Genomic DNA, 23,828 nt, shown 5'->3' with positions numbered 1-23,828 from the left:
ACCCTACGCAATAAATTAAAATGTGAAAGTAACTTCACCATTGAACTCGCAGGTGATCCTATTCATCATATGGGTTCTGTAGTTTTTTCTTTGATGGAATGTGGAAAAAAAAAAAACTAGCATCCACACAAAATATTTTGAGCTTTATTTATTCATTTTTACGCTATCCACAATACATAACGAAGCAGTGTCCAATGCAAACTTTGCAAAGCTATCCCCTTATTTCTTAATAGTGTCAACAATCAGTAGGGTTTGAGGTTGAATCGACCAAGAGAACGAAGGAAAAATTATGGACAAACAAACCAAAGAACTTCAAGGGGAAAGAAACGAAAGCCAATCGATTTGGATGCATATTTTCAGTTCAAAAAAATAAGAGGGATGAACCTACAAAAGCCCCAATGAAGCCTGCAGTTGAGCAAATAGCAGAAGCACCATTTCGAGGAGGAGGATGAGATTCGTGAGAAGGAGCTGCAGCCGGGTTTTCCTCCCCCGAGGGAGGGGGAGAAGGAGACTCTTCACCGGCAGGAGCTGGAGATGGTGGCACCTCTGCTGAGGGAGGTGGAGAAGGGGGGACTTCACTGGCAGGCGCTGGAGATGGTATTGTTTGGTTAGAGTTTGAAGAATGGTTGCTTCTATCTGCCATCACAATTACTGCCAGTTTTTCATTTTTCTTACAGTTATCTTCAACTCCACTTATGAAGTAACATGGCCCTGATTGATTAAACTTGAACACTGTGTGGCCATCGGAGAATTTTTCGAGGGGTGCAGCCGTGTTGCAATTTGTGTAGTCATCCTTAGTTACGTGTAGCACAGAGTCTCTATCAGCAGGATAAACAAAGACTGCAAAATAGCAAAAACTTGATGAAGATGAAAGAAAGCACCTAGTTCGGTAAAACTAATTCAAAGTGGAGAAAATAAAGGAAGAGTTCTTCTTACACAGGGTGTCGCCAATCTGAAACCTGTTCATCTCTGCCCACTTATTGAAGTTGGCTGCATTAGGATCACTAGGAGCTGCCCAACTGCCTTTTGGACCTCCCACCTTGAATTCATAAGCATTGCCCTTCTGAGTCAGTAACAGAACACTAAATAGCCCCATCAAATAAAAGGCTTTTCTATTCAATACTAAAACAATTTCAGCCATCGAAAAAGAACTTGAAAACGAGCCTTCTAGCAAAAATCTATATTTTAAGAGTTTTTTTTGTAGCTATTGGGATTTGGGGTGAACACAAACGTTGATGGTGAGGGTATTTGTAGATGAGGTTGCATCTTTCTTTATAAACTGTGGCAGTGAAGCTTTTTCTTCTTTTTATTATTATTCCCCTTTGGGATTTCTTGGCTTCCAGCACAAAGCATATGACCACTTTATTCAACAAGACTGTGCTGGTCTTGATCTCTTTTAGTATCTTATTCAGGGAGTTTATACTTTGCTTCATCATTATCAAGAATTTTCATTTCTTGCACTTTGGGCAATGGGATTTGAATTTTGAAGTGTAGATTCCCCCTAACACTCCAGATTAAACACAGGTATCAATTCTCGGATCTTACTTAGTTCCCTCGATTCCCCCTTCTGATCTGAAATGTTCTCTTGACATACACAAATGGTAGAGAAAGAGACAGAGTATTAGGCCATATATCAATGAAAATATTAGTGTAAGTGCAGCCATTTGAGAAAAAAATCTCTCTCTCAACTTTTTAGATAAAGTGAATAGAAATTTTACAGTGTTACAGACTCTCGAAAATGTACAAATCAGGATAAAGCATATTAGAGTTCCTTCAAAAATATTGATTACAAGTACAAACCCCTTAAGCTTTCAAACGAGATAGTCACTTAACACATTGAATAGATAATAACTTCAAAATTAGCTTGAGTTAAACGAAGTTATTTACAAGACTGTGGGGGATAAGTTTCATCATCTAGAGAGAAATAGCCTACATCAGGCTTAAGGCCCCTAACATAGTGGCTTAGTGAGTTGGTAGATGAAGAAGGACAATAAAATGCTTGATACAAATTTTTTGGCCTCGTCATCGAAGGCAGCAGGGGAATGGTAGAGAGACCAACCAAGTGACATAAAGGCGAAAGAGCGTTTGGGAACAAGAAGTCGAGTATGATGAACGGTTCATGCAAAGCCCCGAGAAATCAAATATATGCATTCATCGAAAATCCTGATTTTCTCCAAAATCAATTATCTGATTTTGATCCTAAATAAGGACCTATTTTCTAAGTTCTAAGACTAACTAGTGAAGAACGTTCAAGTCCAGATTGACAATAGTACTTTTTGACTCTTGAACATTACCAACATGCTAAAACATTCAATGCTAATTTGTAATAATAGCTAAATGCAATATAATCATTCATAACAACAATCACAAGTTCCTATACATCTCAAACTTGTTACAGTCCCTTCATCTACTTGTCGGATAAGAACCAACCAGTCTTCGATAATCTTTGTTGCATATCCTGCCGTTGGTTATCTTGTCAATCACAGCGTTTCCGTTTATTTCCCAAGACAGAGAAAGGATTAAATCTATAAATCAAAATCAAGAAAATATCTTTGTTCTTTATCAATGCTTAAAAGGAATAATTTTCATTTCTCAAATTTTGTACCCTGGTAAGAAAATTCTGAAATGTGTTCTCAGTTTAAGCGACCCGATAACAGCACAAAAGTAGCAGCAGAAAGCAAAATTGCTGACAGCATACTGATGGGGGATCGGGTGGCGCCACTTCTTATGGGAAGTTGTTTTGGAAGAGCACACTCTTCACCATTGAAGAACACTTTTGAAGGGAACCCATCACCTTGTGCAACTTTTATATGGGGGGTGTCTTTTTTCAAGAATGAAATAACAGATTGCTGTTTTCCAGGAACTCTGGGATCTCTATCCGGGTGAGTCCCGTTTACCTCTCCTACCAGGTAATTCAATCCTGGTAAGCCTTCCATGAAGATGGTGTTACTGGGTCGAGTCAGTTTGGTGCCGTTGAAAGAGTAAACTTTCTCGTATCCCGGAAAGGCCTTCTTAAACTGGAATGCAGTGAACCAATCAACGAACGGAATTTCATCCCAGTTAAAAAGTGTGATTCTTGCAGTCCATCCAGTTTTGTAATCAGTGTCAAGATGCCAGTTGATGCTCACCCCACAATTGTCAGGGCACGGCAGTTTTGCCGGCAGTTTGTGGTGTTTCAGTTTAGACCAAGCTATTGCTTTCTGCGTCCTATTAGCGAAAGGCACCAGAAGTGCATCTGGAGGCAACGGCAATGGCGCAGCATTTTGATTGCACCCTGCATCATCATCACAGCCGCATGCGCAGGTGTTGCAGGGTACAACAGAATCAGCATAATAAGCCGAGAAAGAAACACAGCATTTTGCATGCTTCGGCTTGGGATGTGTTATGTTGCAAGAAACTTGCCAACTTGCAACAGCAGAATACGTTGCAGCGATTCCACTGGGATCTGGAAATTCTGTCGGATCAACCCTAAAAGGAGGGCCACATTCGTAAGTTGGATTCAGCAAACCTTCAATTTTCCAATTCTGGGGAGGATAAAGTGCTGTCCTGTTCATATCAGGTGGAAGCTTGAGAACTTCTAACTGAAAAATAGCTCTTGCCTTGGTTTCATTCATAGTATTTGGCAAAAGGGTGCCATTTTTACAGCAATAAGGCAATCTCCCAACCTTGTCATCGTTCTCTTTCTCAGGAGGTAGGTCGGAAATAATTGGCTTTTTCTGGCAATTCATTACAGTCGAGAAGTCAAAATCCTGGTAGTATTGTCCCTGTGGACCATAAATGCAATCTGATGGGTCTTTTCTGTGAGTGTAGGCTCCCTTCATGCTGTTAATGAATTCATTTCTCATCCACTCCCAAGTTAAGTTCCATTGATCAAGTCGACCAAGTGGATGATTGTTGTCAATGGTAACCTGTGCCATGTATTTGTTTTCATATGCCTGAAGAATGTCGTACGTGAAGGACAGGTCTCCATATTGGCGAGGCATGAATTTGGTTTTGATTTTCTTAGCCTTAAATTTAGGATCCCTTTTACAGCAGACATGCATGTAACTTCCTGAAAAATAATGTAAAATATCAGAACAATTTTTTCTTCAATTGTGTGGTGAAAGCCGTATAGTTCATCCATTTTTAAATGGATATCAAAACTTTTCGACAAAAATCTGTCGTCTTCATCTAGACTTTTAAATGAACGAGTATTCAATAAAGAACACATACATTCAGGTCGAATTTTTGCGAAACATTAAACATAGATAGATATATACCTCGACGCGTGGCTCCAGGACATTTATATCCATCATTGACTAGCTTTACTGTCTTAGGCATGGGAGTGGCTGAAGGCTTCACCCCGAATAGCGTTCCTTTAATATTGACCTGCACCATCATCTTAGTATAATCCCCGGCAGTGTCAATGGCGGTTTCCAAATCAGACTGTGGGAATCCGGCAAAAAGGGTCCCATTCTTTCCGACCTTAATCGGAAATCCATCTCCATCTCCATTCGCAACCACCGCCCCATCGACTGAAACCAGCAGCTCCTCATGTTGAAAACCAATTAAAATCTTCCACGATTTCAGCTCATAAGCCCCTGCATTCATCACTGTAGCCATCGCCTTGAACGACCACGCCTGCGCTGAAGTGTTCTTCACCAATGGATAAATTTTCTCTCGACCCATAAAATTATAGGTGACAAAAATGCCATCACATTTTCCTTGCTCGGGTGGAGGCGCCGCCGGGGTATCCGGCGAGTCATAATCTTGAGCCTTAGTTATCTCAATGGTACAAGAAAACACAACAAGAGCAATGCAAGAAAGCACTCTCCAGGGTATTCTTCTTATCAACATTTTGGAGTTAAAACTATGTATATGTAAACGACAAAGAAGAAGAAAAGATTATTTGAGAAAAGTGAGGATATTCACCAGCCGACGCCCCGTGAGACGACACACGGTGCAGGAAGGTGACAGAGAAACTCGAAAAGAAAACTTTGTTTGAGACAGTTAAAATGGGATTATAAGAGTCGCAGAAATTCGTATGACCTGTTCACCTACGTTCTCTTCCTCTAGTTTTACCTATTGTTGCGGAGAAGACAGAGATTCAGTTAAGAAAAAACACAAGATTTTTCTATAAATAGAAATTACAAAGCAAGCCATTTATATATAAATAAAGAGTTGGGGAAATTTGACCCAATTTACAAGTTTGTTTCGTAAAATAAAACATAATTTTTATTTCAGATAATTCATATTTGAAATAATTAGCTAAACGAATCGGTAAATGAGGATTTTTAAAGCTTGCCTACCGCCCGACTTCCAAAAATTCTCAACGTTGTGGGATGGTAATGGCTGTCTGCCCCGTAGCCATTGTAGCGTCCTATTGCATGCACTTATGCATGGGTAGAGAGTGATGGTAGGGTTGGGAGTAATAAAAATACGACTATTTGGGCAGGTTTGATGGATGCCACTTTTCAGTTCATTTGACGAGACAATAAAGGAGAAATTTGCAACAGTAGAATGTAAAGGCCAGGCATTTGAAGGAAATTTGCAGACAATTTGACCATGTTTAATGGGAAATGCGGCTTCAAGTTTTGGCATTTACGTCAGGGAGGAGATGGCAACACAACTCTGGTACAACGTCTCTACAACAAGCTCAAGAATTAAAATATGTTCTGTGGATATATTTCGCTTCACCGTCACAAGAGCTAAACATTCGCGAGTTGCAGAACTACATGGGAAAAGCCTTGCACGTAGATCCTTTGGGTGCGATGATGAGGACATGAGGGCTGCCAAACAGGGTCGAGCATTGAAGAATGAAAACATGGTGAAATCTTCCAAGAAGAAGTGTCTTCCACAATGGAATTTGATAACTGAGATTTTGAAGTATTTACATAGTCGTCTTCTATTTCAGATTCATCCAAATATTGAGTCACCATTGATATCTGTACATTCAAGAATGATGTCTGGATTACAGAAGATTGGAATTTCTCACAAATAACAGAAAAACTGACAAAAAGGTGTGCTGGTTTGCCACTAGCAATTATCACGATGGCTAGAAGTTTGAAGGGAGTTATTGACATGACTAGAGGGGTGCCCTGGAAGAACTAATAGAATGTTTCATGGGACAAGATGACATGAAAGATGAGGCGTTACCGATACTCTTATGCAGTTTTAATCGATTGAAAGATCCAACACTAAAAACGTTTTCTGTGTTGCTCATTGTATCCCAAGACCACCATATCCAACTAGACGAATTGATAATAAGATTAATTTAAGCGGAGCTTATGGAAAGAAGAAGCAGGCACACATACTTCGCCCAAAATCATGCAATATTGAATAAATATAAATTGGAGAATGCTTGCTTATTGGAGAGATTTAATAATTTTGGAGATGAACCTGTGAAGACACACTGACATAATCAGAGACATGGCTTTAAGGATCACTAAGAAGAGCCAAAGCGTATGGTAAAAGATGAACTTCAAATAAAGTTATACGGGAGCAAGAATGGAAGGAAGATTTGGGAAAGGTTTCCTTAATGCATATACAGGATACTACAAAAGAAAGAAAGGTGACTTTATTTTTGCCATCTCTCAATGGGTAACCATCTCCTCCATATATCAAAAAGACACAACTGTGGAGAAAGAGACAATATGGTGGGAATTTACTCTACTCACTCTCTGAATGTTAGAATTTGTAATGAGTACTGCAAGATTGTGTAAACATCACCTTGAATGCAATACATAAGGCATCCCAGCTTCTCTTTTTGTCAAAGGTACCATATGACCAAGAGAAACAGTCACAAATGTATAACAAGGCCATGGACGACAGAAATCACACAGATGCGACAACAAAGCAGCAGCAAATTTGGAATCTCGACTCCGCAAATACATCCATTACTGTGCACGTTCGTTAGCACTAATAAATGTTAACAGTAATAAACGTCACATTACCATCACAAGACACTTGCAGGAGAATTAGGTGGCAAACAACGGAATAAAGTTTACAGTCTCCAAAAAAAACATAAAAGAACTATTAGGTAAATGGACTAAGTTTGCATATCATGTTTGGAAAGGCAGTTGTGTCTGCACTGGCACGAGAATAATATAGAACTGTGCAGTAACTAATGCCGCTGCTCAGAAACCATGAATCTTGATCTGCTCCTTCTTCATAATTCCAGCCTGATTTGAAACCAGATTAAAACATAACATTTGGTCAGAAAACTTCATAATTCCAGCCTGATTTGAAACCAGATTAAAACATAACATTTAGTCAGAAAACTGAAAAGCCCTAAAAATTAAATATCGTCTTTTCCGCCTCACGCTCACCAAATAAAAATCTTAAAGATGCTTTCTTCAACTTCTCTTCCTCCTTGGCTAACTATGATTTCAATTTCTTACAGGTCACATTTTACAAATCAAATTTTACATATGATGAGACACAAAGGAACAGACAAAGTGATCACCTGAACAAGAAAGGTGGAAACATTCTTTCGCTGATCACCTTGAAGTTGAATAACCTACACAAGATAAACATACTTCAACATCCAACTTGCTGAGTTGCAATTAAATGGAAGGAGGCAAAGAAAATAGATCATCAATCAAGAAACAATACACACCTGGCCTAGTTCTGGGTCCTGGACAACAGTACCATTGCAGCAAAACTCTTTCTTAAGATCCTTGAGTATTTTATTATAACTGAACTCTTTCTTCAATCCCTGCACAGTTGTCAGGCTTTTCCTACCATTCCTTTGCTGTACGCGAATATGAACGTATTCTTTTGAACCAGCACCAGAATTATCAGCATTTGCCTCCGCAAAAGGATCTATGCATTACATGGAAATTCCAACAGTCAATTGCAAGAATGACGTAGTTTCCCTCTTACGCTCTTAAGTATGGCAGAGCATATAATACTTTTCAAAAAACAAAAGAAACAAGAGAACAGGAACAGCGTACCAAAAGCAGCAGGAGTCTGGATGTCAAAATCAGACATGAAACTTGGCTGATATGAAAAGAGCGTCTGTTGAAGAAGATTTGATTGCTCAGACCCGGATGAAAGAAATGAAATTACAAATCATAATGAGAACTTAATGAACATATAATATATGGTTGCAAGTTTAGACTTAGATATTAATGCTCTCAAGGGTGGAAGAAAGAAATAAAAATTTAGCAAATTAACAATGATTAATTAATTATCAAATACTACAATACTGTTTGCATTAAGAGACTGAAATTGAATATCCCTGTTTTAACTAGGGAAGAAAAACATCGATGAAACATAAAAATTCAAATATTCGCATCCTAATTTTATCTATACTATCAACATAAACAGAGATATCGAAAATAATTCGCCAGAGAAATAAGATTAGCACGAAAAAAAAAAAGCACGAAAAAAAAAGGGAACTAAAAAAACCAATAAATAATAAGCAGGTCGATCTACAAACCATATAATCTAAGGAAATCAAAAGCGAATAGATCTATAGAAATAAATTTAAACAAACAAAAGTCTACGATTTCAGAAGAGGAAATTTACAGTCAAGAACGTGCACTTCTTCACGATTATAACAATTAAACAAAATAATTCAAAAGATCTATTGGAGGAGAATACTTACCTGATCAAATGATTACGGTATGGAAAATTCTAACCTAAATTCGTATAAGTCGAAGCGGAGAGGGCGAGATTGGGAGAGGGATCAGTTGTGAGGAAAAAGGGTTGGAAAACGTTAGTCTGTCGAGTTTTTATTGTCTGATTGCGGAACAGCGAACAATTTTCTGATTATGAAGAAAAATTACGTGGCGGTTCTATAGCCAAAGGTACGGGAAGTAGACAAGTAAAGCTTTGATTACCCTTAAAATTTTAATACATTTTTCCCTCTTTCTTTTCAACCACACATTCTTCATTAAAATAATATTATACATAAATTAGAAATTTTTCATTTTTGTAACCACACATTCTTTCCAAAATTACTATTCTAAAATACATTTTATCCATATTTCTCATTATAATAGTCATCAAACAGGGACTAAATTTGTTCAAGTTAAATCCATTGATAGCCACCCATTTTTTATTTAGAATATGTTCAATAGTGATTATGAGAATTAAATTTTTTATCGTTAGAGAAAAAAGTGAATCCTACCTGAGAGTGAAAAAATCAATAATGATGACTGAAATAATGAAATAACGGAATAAATTAAATTTTTAAGATGAAAAACTGCTAATAAAACGAGAACTTAGTGTCACCATATTTACATAGCCCCCATTTGGCCCTCATTCTATCCAAATTTTAATGGTTGGAATAGTGTTTTTTTAAAAATGTGTAGTTGAAAAAGAATTAAAATTTTTTGATTTGCGTGTAATATTATTTTATGAAAAATTGTATGATTGAAAATAAGGAAAAAAAATGATAAGGAAAATAGGGGCCAAATAGGGGCATAATTTGATTTTGTTTCATTATGGCCACCCAACTTAATATCTAGTACCACTATAGACGTCCAACTACATATAACATATAACTTTTCACCATAGCTACTCAATTTCTTTTCAAGCTTATCACTAATTTTAAAATGAGTAACAAGATAACTTTACATTGTGTGTGTGTGTGTATATATATATTTTTTAAAATTAAGTTTTGATTTTATTTTTCTAAGTAATTTTTTTTTTAAAATAAGAGTTTATTTTATATTTTTTAAGGAAAGATTTTTTTTAAAAAGAATATTTTTTGAAGTAACTTTTTTTAAAGCAAATTTTATTTTTATTTTTTAATTTTATATATGCAAAGTTATCATTTTACCTCTTTTAAAATTAGTGAAAATTGTGAAAAAATTGGATGATCATGATAAAACGTTATATATAATTGTGTGGTCATAATGAAACATTATATGAAATTGGGTGATCATGGTGATATAAAATCAAATTGAATGGTCAGATGATAAGTATAAAGTTAAGTGATCATGGTAAAATAAAATCAAATTAGATAGTCATGAGGACACTAAATATAAAGTTGGTTGACTATTGGTGAATTTAACCCAAATTTGTTCACATTCCATGTCATCGTTAGATGATGATTAATATGTGGGTCTTGTATGTGGTTTGAGCTCAAGCCAAGTTTGGTAGAGATGTCAAACGGGTTGAGCGGCTCGTCAAAATTCAGCTCGTGAAATTTGACGAGCTCGAGCCAAGCAGGGCTTCAAATCCACGAGCCGAATAGGGCTTGGCTTGTCGAGCCCACGAGCCATTTTAACGAACCCACGAGTTGAGAGTTCGTCAAAAATTTTTAATTTTTTTTTAAAAAAATGTCCAAAATGTGCAATTTAAAAATAATAATAATAATAATCACGAGCTCACGAGCCGCTCATGAGCTCGGCTCGGCTTGAGAGCTTGTGGCTCGTGAGAGAGCAACGAGCCGAACTCGAGCTCGGCTCATCTTCCACGAGCCACGAGTCCGAGTTCGGGCCAAGCTCGTGGGTTAAAAGACTGAGCCGGCTCGGTTCGATATATTGCTATCACTAAGTTGGGCTAAACATGGGACGGGAAATAATGGGAATTAACAAAAAGAACATCCAAATGTTCCAAAAATTATTTAGAGCACCTGTTAGATTGTCAACGTAAAAAGATAGGAAATATATTTGTAAAATGGGAGTAATGTGCGTGTTTGTTTTAAATTTTAATTTAAAATCAAAATCCTTGTAATTATGGATAAGTCTTAGGAAATGTATAAATATGACTATATATTTTTCGTAATGTAATGTACATATATGTATATTTATACACACACTCCAATTCTCCCGTTCTTGGTGAAAAATCTTATTTTAATCATTTTAAAGAGAACCTTATGATCTTACATTTGGAAAGAATCGTAATAATGTTCTCATGCTACATTAACAAATTAACAAATTGACGGACAATTTTGCATATATATAAATAGAGCCAATGTCCGACCAGCTCACGAGTTCAAGAAAGCATTCTCAAAATAAAAATAAAACGCCATTTAGCAGCAGTGCCTTCAATTCTGTGGATGGAAAACCAGGTGCAACCATATTTTGACACTATATGCACGTATAAATACGTGTTAGATGACTCCCCATCATTCCGCCACCTCTCCACCTTGCCTAGCCTCCGTGTTCTTCTGCCACCTCCACGTACTGTCCATGCAAACGCCCCCAAAAAACTATAAATACACCCCAACTCCTACCCCCATTATTCTCCTGCACCAAACACAAACTCTATATGCACACAATGGCTAAACTCACACCACTCTTGGCTTGCTTTGTGGCTCTTCTTGTCCTCACCACTGCCTTCGGCTACAGCACCACCATCACAACCACGGTGGTGGAGGAAGAAAACAAGGGCATGGGCTGCAAGAGGCAGTTCGAGCAGCAGCAGCAGCTCTACCACTGCAAGATGTATTTAACTCAACGGAGTCCATCTGAAAAAATTTCACTCAGAAGTTTCAAGAACCTACAAACAGAGGAGCATCTCAACGATTGCTGCCAACAATTGGAAAAAATCAAGGAGGGTTGCAGGTGCAGAAACCTGAAGCGAGTTGTGCAGCAGCAACAGCAGGAAGAAGGAAGCTATGGGGCTCAAGAAATGGAAGAAATTGTGGAGAAAGCACAGTATCTTCCCAGTAAATGTAATTTGGAACCTCAAGAGTGCCAACTGCGTGCAGTGGTTTTCTGAATTATGAGACTTGTGGAGGTCGTTGTTCTGTGTAGAATAAAGATGTTTTCTCTGGCTCTTTGGCTAGTTTAAGGGGGAGAAACTGATGTAAAAAGCACACAATCTTGTGTGCTTTGCAGTGTATTATCTTTTCCTTTCAGAACTCTTCAACCCACAATCCAATCTTCCCTTGACAACTAAAAAGAACGCAAGTGAACAATGGACAACTAAAAGAATCAATTTATACAATCTTTAGACTACTGAGAAAATAAATACAACAGAATACAACCTTAGGAAGAGTAGCTTTCTTAGGTTCCTGATAAAGAACGCCACGAGAAAACTATAGTCACAATTACCATGAAAATTAGATGATTGACAAAAATATATCAACCGGGTACTCGATTCTGCTGCTTCCTTCTGTTCTCTAGAGTTGCAAAATATCATCCCTAAAGGGCAAAGATGCAGCAGTCCACCCTCCAGAAATATTATGAGAACAAAATCTATCCATTATGTTATTGCAGGTTGTAAGCACTCATCAGACAAATAACTAAAAACATACAAAATATTGAGGACCGAGAATGCACAAAACTAACTTTTATTCATAAATGGGGGGAACCCCTTGGAACTTTCATTGCAACAAGAACATCTAATATTGAAAATTTCACATAAGCCATTCAAAAATGGCTAAAAACAACCATAGAACAGTGTGTTAACCACACTGTAGATCACACAGCATCACTTGCAGACTATTATCAGCATAACATTTAGAAACCACCACGGAGGCGGAGTACAAGATGAAGGGTAGACTCCTTCTGGATGTTGTAGTCAGCCAGGGTCCTTCCGTCCTCCAACTGCTTCCCAGCAAAGATCAACCGCTGCTGGTCTGGTGGAATACCTTCTTTGTCCTGAATCTTGGCCTTCACATTGTCAATAGTATCCGAGCTTTCAACCTCCAGAGTGATGGTCTTCCCAGTCAAAGTCTTGACAAATATTTGCATACCTCCCCTCAACCTAAGCACCAAGTGCAGAGTAGACTCTTTCTGGATGTTGTAGTCCGCCAAGGTACGGCCATCCTCAAGCTGCTTCCCAGCGAAGATAAGCCTCTGTTGGTCTGGTGGAATACCCTCCTTATCCTGGATCTTTGCCTTGACATTATCAATGGTGTCTGAGCTCTCCACCTCCAAGGTAATAGTCTTGCCAGTCAAGGTCTTGACAAAAATTTGCATACCTCCACGGAGCCTCAGAACCAAGTGAAGGGTGGATTCCTTCTGAATGTTGTAGTCTGCCAAAGTGCGGCCATCCTCAAGCTGTTTCCCAGCGAAGATAAGCCTTTGCTGATCCGGTGGGATGCCCTCCTTATCCTGGATTTTGGCCTTAACGTTGTCAATGGTGTCTGAGCTCTCCACCTCCAAGGTGATTGTCTTGCCTGTCAAGGTCTTCACAAAAATTTGCATACCTCCACGGAGCCTCAGAACCAAGTGAAGGGTGGATTCTTTCTGGATGTTGTAGTCTGCCAGAGTACGACCATCCTCAAGCTGTTTTCCAGCGAAGATGAGCCTCTGCTGATCCGGTGGTATGCCCTCCTTATCCTGGATCTTGGCCTTAACGTTGTCAATTGTGTCTGAGCTTTCCACCTCAAGAGTAATGGTCTTGCCGGTCAGAGTTTTGACAAAGATCTGCATTCCTCCCCTTAGCCTAAGCACCAAGTGAAGAGTGCTCTCCTTCTGAATGTTGTAATCTGCTAGAGTCCGGCCATCCTCCAGCTGCTTGCCTGCAAAAATCAATCTTTGCTGGTCTGGGGGAATACCTTCTTTGTCCTGGATCTTGGCTTTAACGTTGTCAATAGTGTCAGAGCTCTCGACCTCAAGAGTGATGGTCTTGCCTGTCAGAGTCTTAACAAAAATTTGCATTCCTCCCCTCAATCTGAGGACCAAATGAAGGGTGGACTCCTTCTGGATGTTGTAATCTGCCAGGGTACGGCCATCCTCGAGTTGCTTACCAGCAAAAATTAGTCTTTGTTGGTCTGGAGGAATCCCTTCCTTATCTTGAATTTTAGCCTTTACGTTGTCAATGGTATCGGAGCTTTCCACCTCGAGGGTGATAGTCTTGCCAGTCAAGGTTTTCACGAAAATCTGCATCTGTAAAGTTAAAACAAAAAACAAGACCGTATCAGAATTTATCTTGTTAAATTCTATAAATGAGAAAATATATGACTCGTGAATAAATACCGAAAAAATAGCAAATCGAACCACAGAGATTCATTGACTGACAGACACAGAGCAAAAACGATTTGAACTTGGGAAAATTAAATAGAATATATTAAAACATCCTTAAAATAATTTATCTAATTCATCGAAGAAAAATGAAAATCAAACGGTGCATCAAATAAATATAAATATAAACCCATAGGAAATATCATCATAACGCAGAAATTTCTAGAATAACAGATGACATACGGGACCAAAATCCTGAGTTCCGTATACTATCATAATCCTTCTTGGATTTCAATTTCATCGATTAATCAGATCCAGTATCAATGAACGTTCAACACTCGCCTAGAATTTTTTTTCCAAGAACCGGAGCAAATTATAAAATCGATCGACACATCAGATCACATGACCATGGAGCAAGAACAGATCAATCTACCATAAAATTAATGAAGAAAAACTCAGAATAAATCATTGCTAAATCGTCTATAGCTATGCCCCGAGAAAAAATTATCAGAAATGGAAATAGTTACGACTCAAAACGAAATTCTAAAGCAGAGAAATCTCAAATACCTTGAAACGAATATCTGAGAGAGCTTTACAGAAAAGATTAGAAGAGAATTCTGTATTTGATGATAGATCTGCATCGAGGCGGCCCCTTTATATAGCCTGGCGACCGTCTTTAGGTTGAAACCGACCTAGATAGACAACCAATTGGATCACGCCACGTGGCTAAATGACGTGTAGTGCACCAATACCACAGGGTCAAAGGCAAGTTATCCTTTTCTTTGAGGGGTGGAGATAAATTAAGTGCGTGTGCGGACCACTGAATCACGCGCTCGCTGCAAGTGGTGTAAATGTTATTGATTTTTGCTAGAATGATTACAATAATAGCATTGATTTTAATAATTAAATTACTTTGATTAGCATAAAGAGTGGACTGAAAAATTAACTCTTATGAGAATTATCCCTTGTTTGGACTCCAATTTAATGATTTTTTTGGAAAAAAAATATATTTTTGAAATAGTAAGGTAGTGGTTGGTTTGCATTTTCATTTTCCATTTTCATTTTCAAAACGATTTTTAGCTTTTCCCTTTGAGCGTTTTCGACATTTATAACTGAAAACGATAAAAAATCATTTTGCGTTTTCAGATATAAATTTTAACTTGTTTTCGAAAATGCATTTTCGAAAATGACAGATCAAATACGTTTTCCGCATTTTTGAAAACGGAAAATGGGTTGAAAATGGCAACCACGGCCTAATTTTTTGGATAATATATTGCTAAAAAGTCGGAGAAAATTTTGAATTTGTGTGTAATATTGTCTTATTTAAAAATGTGTTATTAGAAATGGAGAAAGGAAAATATATATTAAATTAAAATAGAGCTCAAACAAGGGATTAATTTGCAAATTTAAGGCTTAGCGTAAGAAATTTATTATTCAGCCCAATTTGGTTAGATAAAAATCATATTTTTAAAAATTTTGATAAAAATTGATTAAATATATAATTAAAAAAGTTATAATCTCATTAATATGCGTCTAAATTTATTTTTTTAATTTTGACTTAAATTTTAATTATAGTTTTAAACTCAACCTAACAAGACTATTTCCCCGTGAAAATCAAAATAGGCGTCCATGAGAAATAATTGAGAGGGAGTAGGTGAACAATACTATTCACGATTATTAATAAAATATGATTTTATATTAGTCTACAAATGTTGATTAGTTGCGATTTTGATGTGTGATAAGGATTTGTGATATACCGGGAAATGCTTCTTATGCATCACTTTCTACGTATTTTTCTACAAACTAATGAGATGACGATAAATTGAATTAAAATTGTCAAAAAGATTTATCATTTAAATAATTGTGCTAATGTAAAGTGGATTAATAATAAAAAGAAATTGGGGGTTTTTTGTTTATTATTTGGTTTACGAGATTTTGATTTGGTCAAATCTCATTATGTCATTTGTTTAGCAAATAAATTCATAATGTATACGTAGAATAATCGTTTTGGTGTACCTTCTAGGTTTGGAATCTCATGGACTCCAATAATCAATCTTATCCAACAAAGGGTTTTGAAGTTTTGATTTTTTTATGATATACAAAAATGATTTCTTCAAGGATATTAGATTGAGGCAGTGTTTGAGCTACATTATTTTGATAATAATGCATTCTTGAATAGTGTATTAATGGGAAATGTATGATTAAAAAATAAGGAAAATTTTTGATTTGCATGTAATATTATTTTATTGAAAAATGTGTGGTTGAAATGATGTCAAATCACTGTTTACGAATGTATTTTTTTAAAATAATGTGATTCAAACAGGCCCTGAAAATGATTTAAGAAAATATAATTTCCAAAAATCTTTAACAAACAAGTTGTAAGGTATTAGAAAGATTGATAGCATTTTTAAATATGGAAATAAATTTATTAAGCCTCTATTTGGTATCAGTTGAAATTTAGATTTTAATTTAAGCACCAGTTTGAGTCCCATTAATTTTTATTACATTACATTTCATTTTTCTATTTCCTATTTTCAACCACACAATCTTCCATAAAATAATATTACATGTAAATCGAAAAAAAATTCTTCATTTTGAACCACTCATTTTTTAAAAAAATATTATTCCGCCCATTAATTTTTCCAGTAATGGGGGCCAAACAGGGGCTAAGTCAAAGTTAATAATTCATTTCAACCACATATTTAATGGGCCACACCACGTTTCAACCATACATTTTATCAATTTCTATCAAAATTTACTAAAAATATTATTTTAATCCCCATCAAACAGGAGCTAAATATGATTTAATATTTTAATTATGTAAAATAATCAAAATTAATTGTTTACACTTGAAACTAAATAATTGTCATTTAAATAAAGTTGTATTTTGAAAATAAACAAGTTTAGTTGTTTTTTTCCTTTAAATCGTATATAGGACTGCAAAGTCATAGAGTTTAAGGAGATTATCATGTTAAAAATCCTCTCTGTAGACTGTTGGGTGCATAAGATGTTCGGAGATAGGTTCAGTAATCTTTAATATGATATCAGTGAGACTAAAGTTGTGGCAGTGTGACCAATGATCCATCAAAAGCCTTCTATTTTGATTGTCATAAAGGGTCTATTTGACATAATTATTATTTTTCGCAAAAGAGTTTTGTCAAGAAGTTATCTTAATTTTTAATTAATTAAAAATTAATTTATAAAGGAGCTTCCTATTCGAAAGTTTTTAAAGGAACTCACTTTAGGATTCGTTTAACATGACTTTTGCTTCGTCTAGAAAATTTTTTGGAGGAAATTACCTTAGTTTTTGTTTATAAATTAATTTTTAAGTAAACTTTGTATTTCAAAAGTACTTTAAAAAGCAGTCATATTGGACTAACTTCCTCTAAAAATTATTCTAATCATAAGAAGCACCGTCATAAAATTAATCAAACGAATCCCAAAGCAACTTTTTGGAGCTAAAGAATTCATTTTGTTTTTTCAAAAATCATACCAAGTAAACCCTTTGACCAACTTCATCTAAAATTTCTTTTAATTGAAAAAATATTTTTATAAAATTAGACAAAAGAATCCAAAAGCAACTTTAAAATCTCCAAACCTCACTTTTCAAAACACATGGCAACATTTTATCATGAAATGCTTAGAACTGACAATTTGTGTGGCGAGACTACCCTGCCGCTCTTTTTTTTTTAATCTTTCCACACTATCACTTAAGCCCTATTTGGTTTTACCTAAAATTACATTTTTTTTTATTGGTTTTGATGAAAACTAATGAAATACGTAATTGAAAATTTGATTAAAAAAAAAATTATGGTCCATTAGGATTATGCTACTCTTTTGGTTTATGGTATTCATCTTTTAAAACTTTTATAAGGCTAATTAGCACAAAAACGTCCCCATGTTTGACTTTTTAGAAATCATACCAAACGAACTCTTAGACCAACTTCATCTAAAAATTTTTTTAACTAAAAATGTATTTTTCATAAAATTAGACAAAAGAGTCCAAGAGCAGCTTTAAAATCTCAAAACCTCACTTTTCAATACACATGCCAAACGAGACCAAAATATTTTATCATGAAATGCTTAGAACAAACAATTTGTGTGGCAAGACTATACTACAGCTCTTTCTTTCCTTTTCTTCTCTTTCTTCTTTCCACACTATCACTTAAGCCCTGTTTGGTTTTACCTAAAATTACATTTTTAATGGTTTTTAATAAAAATTGATGAAATACGTAATTGAAAAATTGATAAAAAATTATAGTCCATTAGTATCATGCCATTCTTTTTGGTTTATGGAATTCATCTTTTAAAATTTTTATAAGGCTAATTAGTGCAAAACATCCCCATATTTGACTTTTCAAAAACATACCAAACGAGCCATTAGGCCAATATCCCCTTTACTTTAAAAGAGAGGATTCAACATTTACTGTTCAGCCTGAGACAGTGGTTTTACACTTAACTGGTTTTGTACTGTAGCTGAACTTGTTATGCCCCTTTACTTTAAAAGAGAGGATCCAACATTTACTGTTCAACCTGAGGCAGCGGTTTCACACTTAACTGGTTTTGTATTGTAGCTGAACTTGTTATGCATTATTCATCACAAAAAAAAAAAGTTTTTCTGAAAATAATAATGAAATATGGCAGCATTACTGCTGTCTTTATTGATTTTATAAAACCATTTGCTGACGGTTACTGTAGTTTCACTTAAAAAATATCATTTCACTTCGTTAGATGTTGTAGCTTCCAGAAATGAAATTAATGAGACCACTTTATTGCCTCCATTGTTGATTTACACAAGCGAGTTACTGTAGCTGTCCTTCCAAAAAAGATCTTCTCGCGCATCATGAGAGAGTGAGACAAAAATTATGACAGCGAATTGTAGGAATTTTTTATCATGCCAGTTACTATTCGTTCAGGAAGCATTTCATTATTGACCTTTACATGCATACTGATGAAGCATTCACACCTAACCGGGTACATCAATTTCTTTTCCTTGGATAACTGATCTTGTGTTTTATATCACATAATATTTTTATTATAGAAATTGTCGCGAAAAAATAATAAACATTAATAAATAATTGATTTTTTTTAAAGAAGAAAGATGAGTTATAAGTATTTTTAAAACACACGTTTGATTTACGTTTAACTATTTTCGATATTCATTTAGATCATTCAATGCATCTATGACATAGTTCTCGAAATGAGTTTCGAGAAAATATAGAAGATTTATGCATTCGACTACCAGACAATCGTCAATGAATTTATAAAGTTAGGATATTATCAAAATTCTTAATTTTTTAAATGATGTCTCTTTTGACACTAAAAAAATTTAAAAGTTTATTAGGAAATTTTTTAAATGACATCAAAAATTATTGTCACGAAAAAATAATAAATATTAATAAAATAATTGATTTTTTTAATAAAAAAGACGAATTATATGCTTTTTTAACACACACGTTTGATGTACGTTTAACTATTTTTTATATTCATTTAGATCATTCGATATATTTATGATATAGTTTTCGAAATGAGTTTCAAGTAGATAAAGAAGATTTATGGTAGATTTTATTAAAATAAATAAATAAATCACTTAGTGAAAAAAAAATTTGACGAAAAAATAAAAATAAAATAGAGCAACTTCGCGCATCACGAAACAAATGCTCCGTGATGCGCGAAGCACATTTGCTCCTAGCATCCAGGAGTAAAGGAGCAATTTTGCTCCGTGCATCATGGAGTTGCTCCGTTAGGTAACCTTTTTTTTTTTTTTTTTTTTTTATATAGATGAAGATCACCTCCAGCCGTGTAAGCTATTCAACTAAGAATCCTATGCGGAGGCTACGAGAAGGGGGCTCTTGATGAGAGCATAGCTACGAGGGGGTAAATAAGCCCTGAAATACAAAGCGGGACTGCGGTCCTTGGTTCCCCAGGTACTCGGGAGGAGACCGCTATTGCTTACATCGTTTCTCTGCTCTTTTCTAGAGTTTAGAAACACCGCTACACTGCGACCGACGATGGCTCCATACTAGGACGAAAAAACCCCGGCAGGATAGATTTAGGTTTTTTATGGTTATAGTAGCTGATCAGTGCGTCTCGGCCATGGAAAATCGATAGATTTCTCCATGCTGGGGTACCCAGGAGGTGAATCAGAGGGAGCTAGGCAGCCCTCGCTCCTGCGGTCCCCGGAGGGGCTTATAGACTGAATACTATTGAAATAGTATTCAGGTAAAGCGAGCCCTTATGTGCATTGCATGAATTTTATATTTATCGTATTTTTATTAGTGTATGAATTTTAAATTTTTGGAAAGTTTTTGAAGCAATATTTATAAATGTTTCCATGATATAAGAAAATAATTGTAAATTATTTTTACAATTGCATAATAGTATTGTGTCATCGAGAAAAAATATAGTTGTATATTTCATACTTGAACAAAAAATATACAAAATTATACAAATTATTTTGCTCGTATTCTTTGATAGCGTTGATATGATTGAGTTGAATGTGAATATTATAATTCTAAATTTTGTGTAATTTAATATTGAAAAATTGAAGATTGAGCACCATATTCATATTATTTATATTTTGTGCTTCATATATATTTAATATTTATTTTATGCTTATATTGAAAAATAAAAATTTGGAAATTGTTTTGAAATTCGGTTTGGTAAGTGAATGTACGGTGTTCTGTGGTATTTGTAAGTGCAAAAATCAGTATATAAAAATACAATAAGCTGCAAATACGGTAGACAACATATATGGTAAATTGTAAATACGGTAGATAGCATATACAATAAGGTAAAAATACAGTAAGTAGGCTGCAAATACGGTAAGTTTCAAATACGGTAAGGTGAAAATACGGTAAGTTGTTTGTAAATACGGTAGGTTGCAAATACGGCAAGTTACAAATACGTTAGGCAACATATACGGTAAGGTACAAATACGGTAAGTTGTTTGCAAATACGGTAGGTTGCAAATACGGTATCCAACATATACGGTAAGCTGTATTTACGATAAGCTGCCTGCAAATACGGTAAGTTGCATACATGGATTTATAATTTGTTATAAATATATAAAATTTATTTAATATTGAATTTTTTAAGTAATAAATGTTGTAATTCAATATTGTTTCCTTTTTCACAATTGTATTTTCGAGAATTAAAAAAAAAAACGTGGTTATGAAATTGCTAATTTTTAAATGTGTTTTTTTGTTGAAAATAAAAATGATTTTTATATTTTTTGTAAAAAAAAATTATTGTAATTTTATTAGCATAATAAAAAGATTTATTATGCATTTTTATTTTTTGTATTTTGTGAAGATTTTTTTTATGGTGGTTGACAAATATTCTTCCACACACGCATCATGCCAACGACATTAAAAAAAATAAAATAATTTTAGTATATATAAACTCCGTGAAACAAAAAAAATCTCCGCACATGAGAAAAAAAGGACTCCGCAAAGTGTGGAAAGATGGCAAACCCCATTTAAGTGACAAAATGCTTGTGTTTGGCTCCATTAAATTTTTTCCTGCTTTTTCTCTCTTTTATTTTCAATCGCATAATCTTTCATAAAATATTATTATACGTAAATAAAAAAAAGTCATTAAATCAATTGGATATTGAACAGTAAAAAAAGATTTGACTAGATTTGACTAATTACACGATTTAATTATATTGTATATAGTTATCATCAAATAAGTACTTTATATGTAAAATAACCACTCAAACTAAAATATTATTTGATTTATGAGCTACAATAATTTTGATTTTTAATTTATACATCAAGGGAACATTTATTCTATTCCCAGAAAATACATTTCAATTATAGCAACACAAAATTGAGGCCAACTAATTTTTCATCTTAATATTTTAACGTCTGAAAATTTTTTATATATAAAAGAAATTCGATTTATTGTTACTTTTTCTTCTCGATCAATTAATTTTTTAAATAATCTAATAACATTTTTGACTTCATTCAGAAAATTTCCTAATAAACTTTTATTTTATTTTTTTAATGTCAAAAGTGTGTTATATATGAAGATTACATTTCTATTTATCATTTTAAACAATTAATCAAATTTGTATATTTATTGAGAGAACTGAATAAATATTTAGACACGTTAATAACTTAATATTACCTAAAAAATGAATGCACGGGCCGAAAACTAGTCATCTAAAAATTCTTCTAATTAAAAAAGTATTATTGTTAAATTCAACAACAGGGTCCAAAAGCAGCTTTAAAATCTTATTTTCCAAAGACAAGTCAAATGAGATCAAAATATTTTATCATGAAATGCTTAGAACTGACAATTTGTGCGGCAAGATTATTCTGCCACATTTTATTTATTTATTTATTTTGTCCACACTGTCACTTAAGCCCTATTTGGTTTTTATCTAAAATTATATTTTTAATTGATTTGGATAAAAATTGATAAAATACATAATTGAAAAATTGATAAAAGAATTATGGTCCATTATTATTGTGCTACTCTTTTGGTTAATGGAATTCATCTTTTAAAACTTTTATAAGGCTAATTAGTACAAAACGTCCTCACATTTTAATATTTTTGTACAAAACATCACCCACCTTTCATTTTTTGGCAATTTCACTCTCACTTTCATTTTTTATTGCGAAAATGATCATTCCATCCACCTACCATCAAATACTATGTTAAGAAAACAATTTTTTCTTGTTAAAAATAATGGTAGCATTGTTTTAACCCAAACTCTTCCTTACAAATTATGCAACAAATATAACAATTGTGTCACTACCTCTCCCTTCACACTCGGGATATCTTCCCCGAAGAAGGTAATTTCTTTGAAGGGTTAAATCCATCAATGATCATCTAACTTTATATCTAGTGTTACCATGACCATCAAATTTGCTTTTGTTTCATCATGGCCACCCAAATTTTTTTTCACCCTAATCACTAATTTTAAAGGGGTGGAATTGTAACTTTATGCTATATATAAAAAAATAAATTAAAAACCAAAAATAAAAGTTTTTTTTTAAATAAGTTTTTATTTTATTTATTTTTCTAAGTAACATTTTTTAAAATAAAATTTTAGCTTATTTTAAAATTTATTTTAAAAAAAACATTTTTTAAATAAGTTTTTAATTTATTTTATTTTTTTAAGGAACATTTTTTTAAATATATTTTTATTTTTCTTAGCAACTTTTTTTTTAAATAAGTTTTATTTTATTTTAGAAATTGTTTAATAAGTTTTTATTTTTTTAAGTAACTTTTTTTAAATAAGCTTTTATATTATTTCGTTTTTTTAAATAAGTTTTTATTTTTAAAAAAAATTTATTTTATATAAATAATGCCAAAATTACTATTTTACCCCTTTTAAAATTAGTGAAAATTGTGAAAAGAATTTGAATGGACATAGTTCAACGTTATACGAAAAATGGTGGCTATCATGAAATGCTATATGAAATCGGATGGTCATGATGGAACAAAATCAAATTAGTTGACCATAGTGACACTAAGGCACCGTTTGATACATGAAAATTTTCCCTAGAAGATGGAAAATCAATTCCAACTTCAATTTTAAGGGTATTTGATAGCCAAAATTTTCCATAGAATTCATATTTCAATTTTCTTGCCACATAAGCCAATTTCCAACTTTTCCTTGAATTGGAATTCTCAACAATATGGTGAGAATTCCAATTTCCGGCTACTGTAGTTTAAAGAAAAAAAATTGTCAATGGAAATAAATTCTAAGAATTATAGTAAAAAAATATTTAATTTTAATTGACAATTTTCATGTAAAACAAAGTTAAACGAACACTAAAAGATAGATAATTTTCTTGAATTTTTTTTGGTAATGAAAACAAATTTCATCCCCAATAACAGTATATTATATCTCTTTAATTGACAATTTTCATGTCTAACAAGCCAAATGAACACCAAAAACACATTTATTTCAACATTTTTCACGTGAAAAATTATACCAATCAAACACAATAATTTACAATT

General features: G+C 34.0%; 5 protein-coding genes across 9 annotated transcripts; 1 reads left to right on the top strand and 4 right to left on the bottom strand.

The window, feature by feature from the left end:
• Window positions 1-122: 122 nt before the first annotated feature.
• On the bottom strand, window positions 123-1,232 carry LOC111397328 (early nodulin-like protein 3). The gene is made up of 2 exons (XM_023024182.1): window positions 937-1,232; window positions 123-840 (listed from the first exon to the last, which is right to left on the bottom strand). The coding sequence occupies exons 1-2, from the start codon at window positions 1,139-1,141 to the stop codon at window positions 362-364; spliced, it is 684 nt and encodes a 227-aa protein (XP_022879950.1). The 5' UTR covers window positions 1,142-1,232; the 3' UTR covers window positions 123-361.
• An 86-nt stretch (window positions 1,233-1,318) lies between these two features.
• Window positions 1,319-4,970, bottom strand: LOC111397325 (COBRA-like protein 10). The gene is made up of 2 exons (XM_023024177.1): window positions 4,260-4,970; window positions 1,319-4,051 (listed from the first exon to the last, which is right to left on the bottom strand). Exons 1-2 carry the CDS (start codon window positions 4,834-4,836, stop codon window positions 2,634-2,636), a joined length of 1,995 nt encoding a protein of 664 aa, XP_022879945.1. The 5' UTR covers window positions 4,837-4,970; the 3' UTR covers window positions 1,319-2,633.
• A 1,866-nt stretch (window positions 4,971-6,836) lies between these two features.
• On the bottom strand, window positions 6,837-8,774 carry LOC111397329 (protein translation factor SUI1 homolog). Of its 4 annotated transcripts, none has more exons than XM_023024186.1 (5): window positions 8,591-8,771; window positions 7,935-7,998; window positions 7,598-7,803; window positions 7,445-7,498; window positions 6,837-7,160 (listed from the first exon to the last, which is right to left on the bottom strand). In XM_023024186.1, exons 2-5 carry the CDS (start codon window positions 7,969-7,971, stop codon window positions 7,116-7,118), a joined length of 342 nt encoding a protein of 113 aa, XP_022879954.1. In that variant the 5' UTR covers window positions 7,972-7,998; window positions 8,591-8,771; the 3' UTR covers window positions 6,837-7,115. The 4 variants fall into 4 exon arrangements, with proteins under 4 accessions (XP_022879954.1, XP_022879951.1, XP_022879952.1 ...); XM_023024183.1 differs by having other exon boundaries at window positions 6,843-7,217; window positions 8,591-8,774; XM_023024184.1 differs by having other exon boundaries at window positions 6,843-7,217; window positions 8,625-8,739.
• Window positions 8,775-10,957: 2,183 nt separating this feature from the next.
• Window positions 10,958-11,815, top strand: LOC111397324 (2S sulfur-rich seed storage protein 1-like). The gene has a single exon (XM_023024176.1). The coding sequence runs from the start codon at window positions 11,206-11,208 to the stop codon at window positions 11,656-11,658; it is 453 nt and encodes a 150-aa protein (XP_022879944.1). The 5' UTR covers window positions 10,958-11,205; the 3' UTR covers window positions 11,659-11,815.
• Window positions 11,816-12,216: 401 nt separating this feature from the next.
• On the bottom strand, window positions 12,217-14,521 carry LOC111397323 (polyubiquitin). Of its 2 annotated transcripts, none has more exons than XM_023024175.1 (2): window positions 14,418-14,521; window positions 12,217-13,775 (listed from the first exon to the last, which is right to left on the bottom strand). In XM_023024175.1, the coding sequence occupies exon 2, from the start codon at window positions 13,773-13,775 to the stop codon at window positions 12,402-12,404; it is 1,374 nt and encodes a 457-aa protein (XP_022879943.1). In that variant the 5' UTR covers window positions 14,418-14,521; the 3' UTR covers window positions 12,217-12,401. The 2 variants fall into 2 exon arrangements, with proteins under 2 accessions (XP_022879943.1, XP_022879942.1); XM_023024174.1 differs by lacking the exon at window positions 14,418-14,521 and adding an exon at window positions 14,094-14,388.
• Between the last annotated feature and the right edge of the window lie 9,307 nt (window positions 14,522-23,828).

Source organism: Olea europaea, chromosome 7 (assembly GCF_002742605.1).
Source record: "Olea europaea var. sylvestris chromosome 7, O_europaea_v1, whole genome shotgun sequence".
Taxonomy (NCBI): Eukaryota; Viridiplantae; Streptophyta; class Magnoliopsida; order Lamiales; family Oleaceae; genus Olea; species Olea europaea.
Note: the sequence above shows the minus strand (reverse complement) of the source record. Positions and strands in the feature narration are given on the sequence as shown.

What these genes read in the sequence shown, in the direction of transcription:
- LOC111397328 (XM_023024182.1), bottom strand. Translation starts at nt 1,141, where the DNA reads ATGGCTGAAATTGTTTTAGTATTGAATAGAAAAGCCTTTTATTTGATG. An exon ending in TCAGATTGGCGACACCCTGT is followed by an intron (nt 841 to 936) that starts GTAAGAAGAACT and finishes GCTATTTTGCAG; the next exon opens with TCTTTGTTTATCCTGCTGAT.
- LOC111397325 (XM_023024177.1), bottom strand. Translation starts at nt 4,836, where the DNA reads ATGTTGATAAGAAGAATACCCTGGAGAGTGCTTTCTTGCATTGCTCTT. An exon ending in TCCTGGAGCCACGCGTCGAG is followed by an intron (nt 4,052 to 4,259) that starts GTATATATCTAT and finishes ATTATTTTTCAG; the next exon opens with GAAGTTACATGCATGTCTGC.
- LOC111397329 (XM_023024183.1), bottom strand. Translation starts at nt 7,971, where the DNA reads ATGTCTGATTTTGACATCCAGACTCCTGCTGCTTTTG. An exon ending in CCAGACTCCTGCTGCTTTTG is followed by an intron (nt 7,804 to 7,934) that starts GTACGCTGTTCC and finishes TGTAATGCATAG; the next exon opens with ATCCTTTTGCGGAGGCAAAT. An exon ending in AGGACCCAGAACTAGGCCAG is followed by an intron (nt 7,499 to 7,597) that starts GTGTGTATTGTT and finishes TATCTTGTGTAG; the next exon opens with GTTATTCAACTTCAAGGTGA.
- LOC111397324 (XM_023024176.1), top strand. Translation starts at nt 11,206, where the DNA reads ATGCACACAATGGCTAAACTCACACCACTCTTGGCTTGCTTTGTGGCT.
- LOC111397323 (XM_023024174.1), bottom strand. Translation starts at nt 14,126, where the DNA reads ATGATAGTATACGGAACTCAGGATTTTGGTCCC. An exon ending in GAACTCAGGATTTTGGTCCC is followed by an intron (nt 13,776 to 14,093) that starts GTATGTCATCTG and finishes TTAACTTTACAG; the next exon opens with ATGCAGATTTTCGTGAAAAC.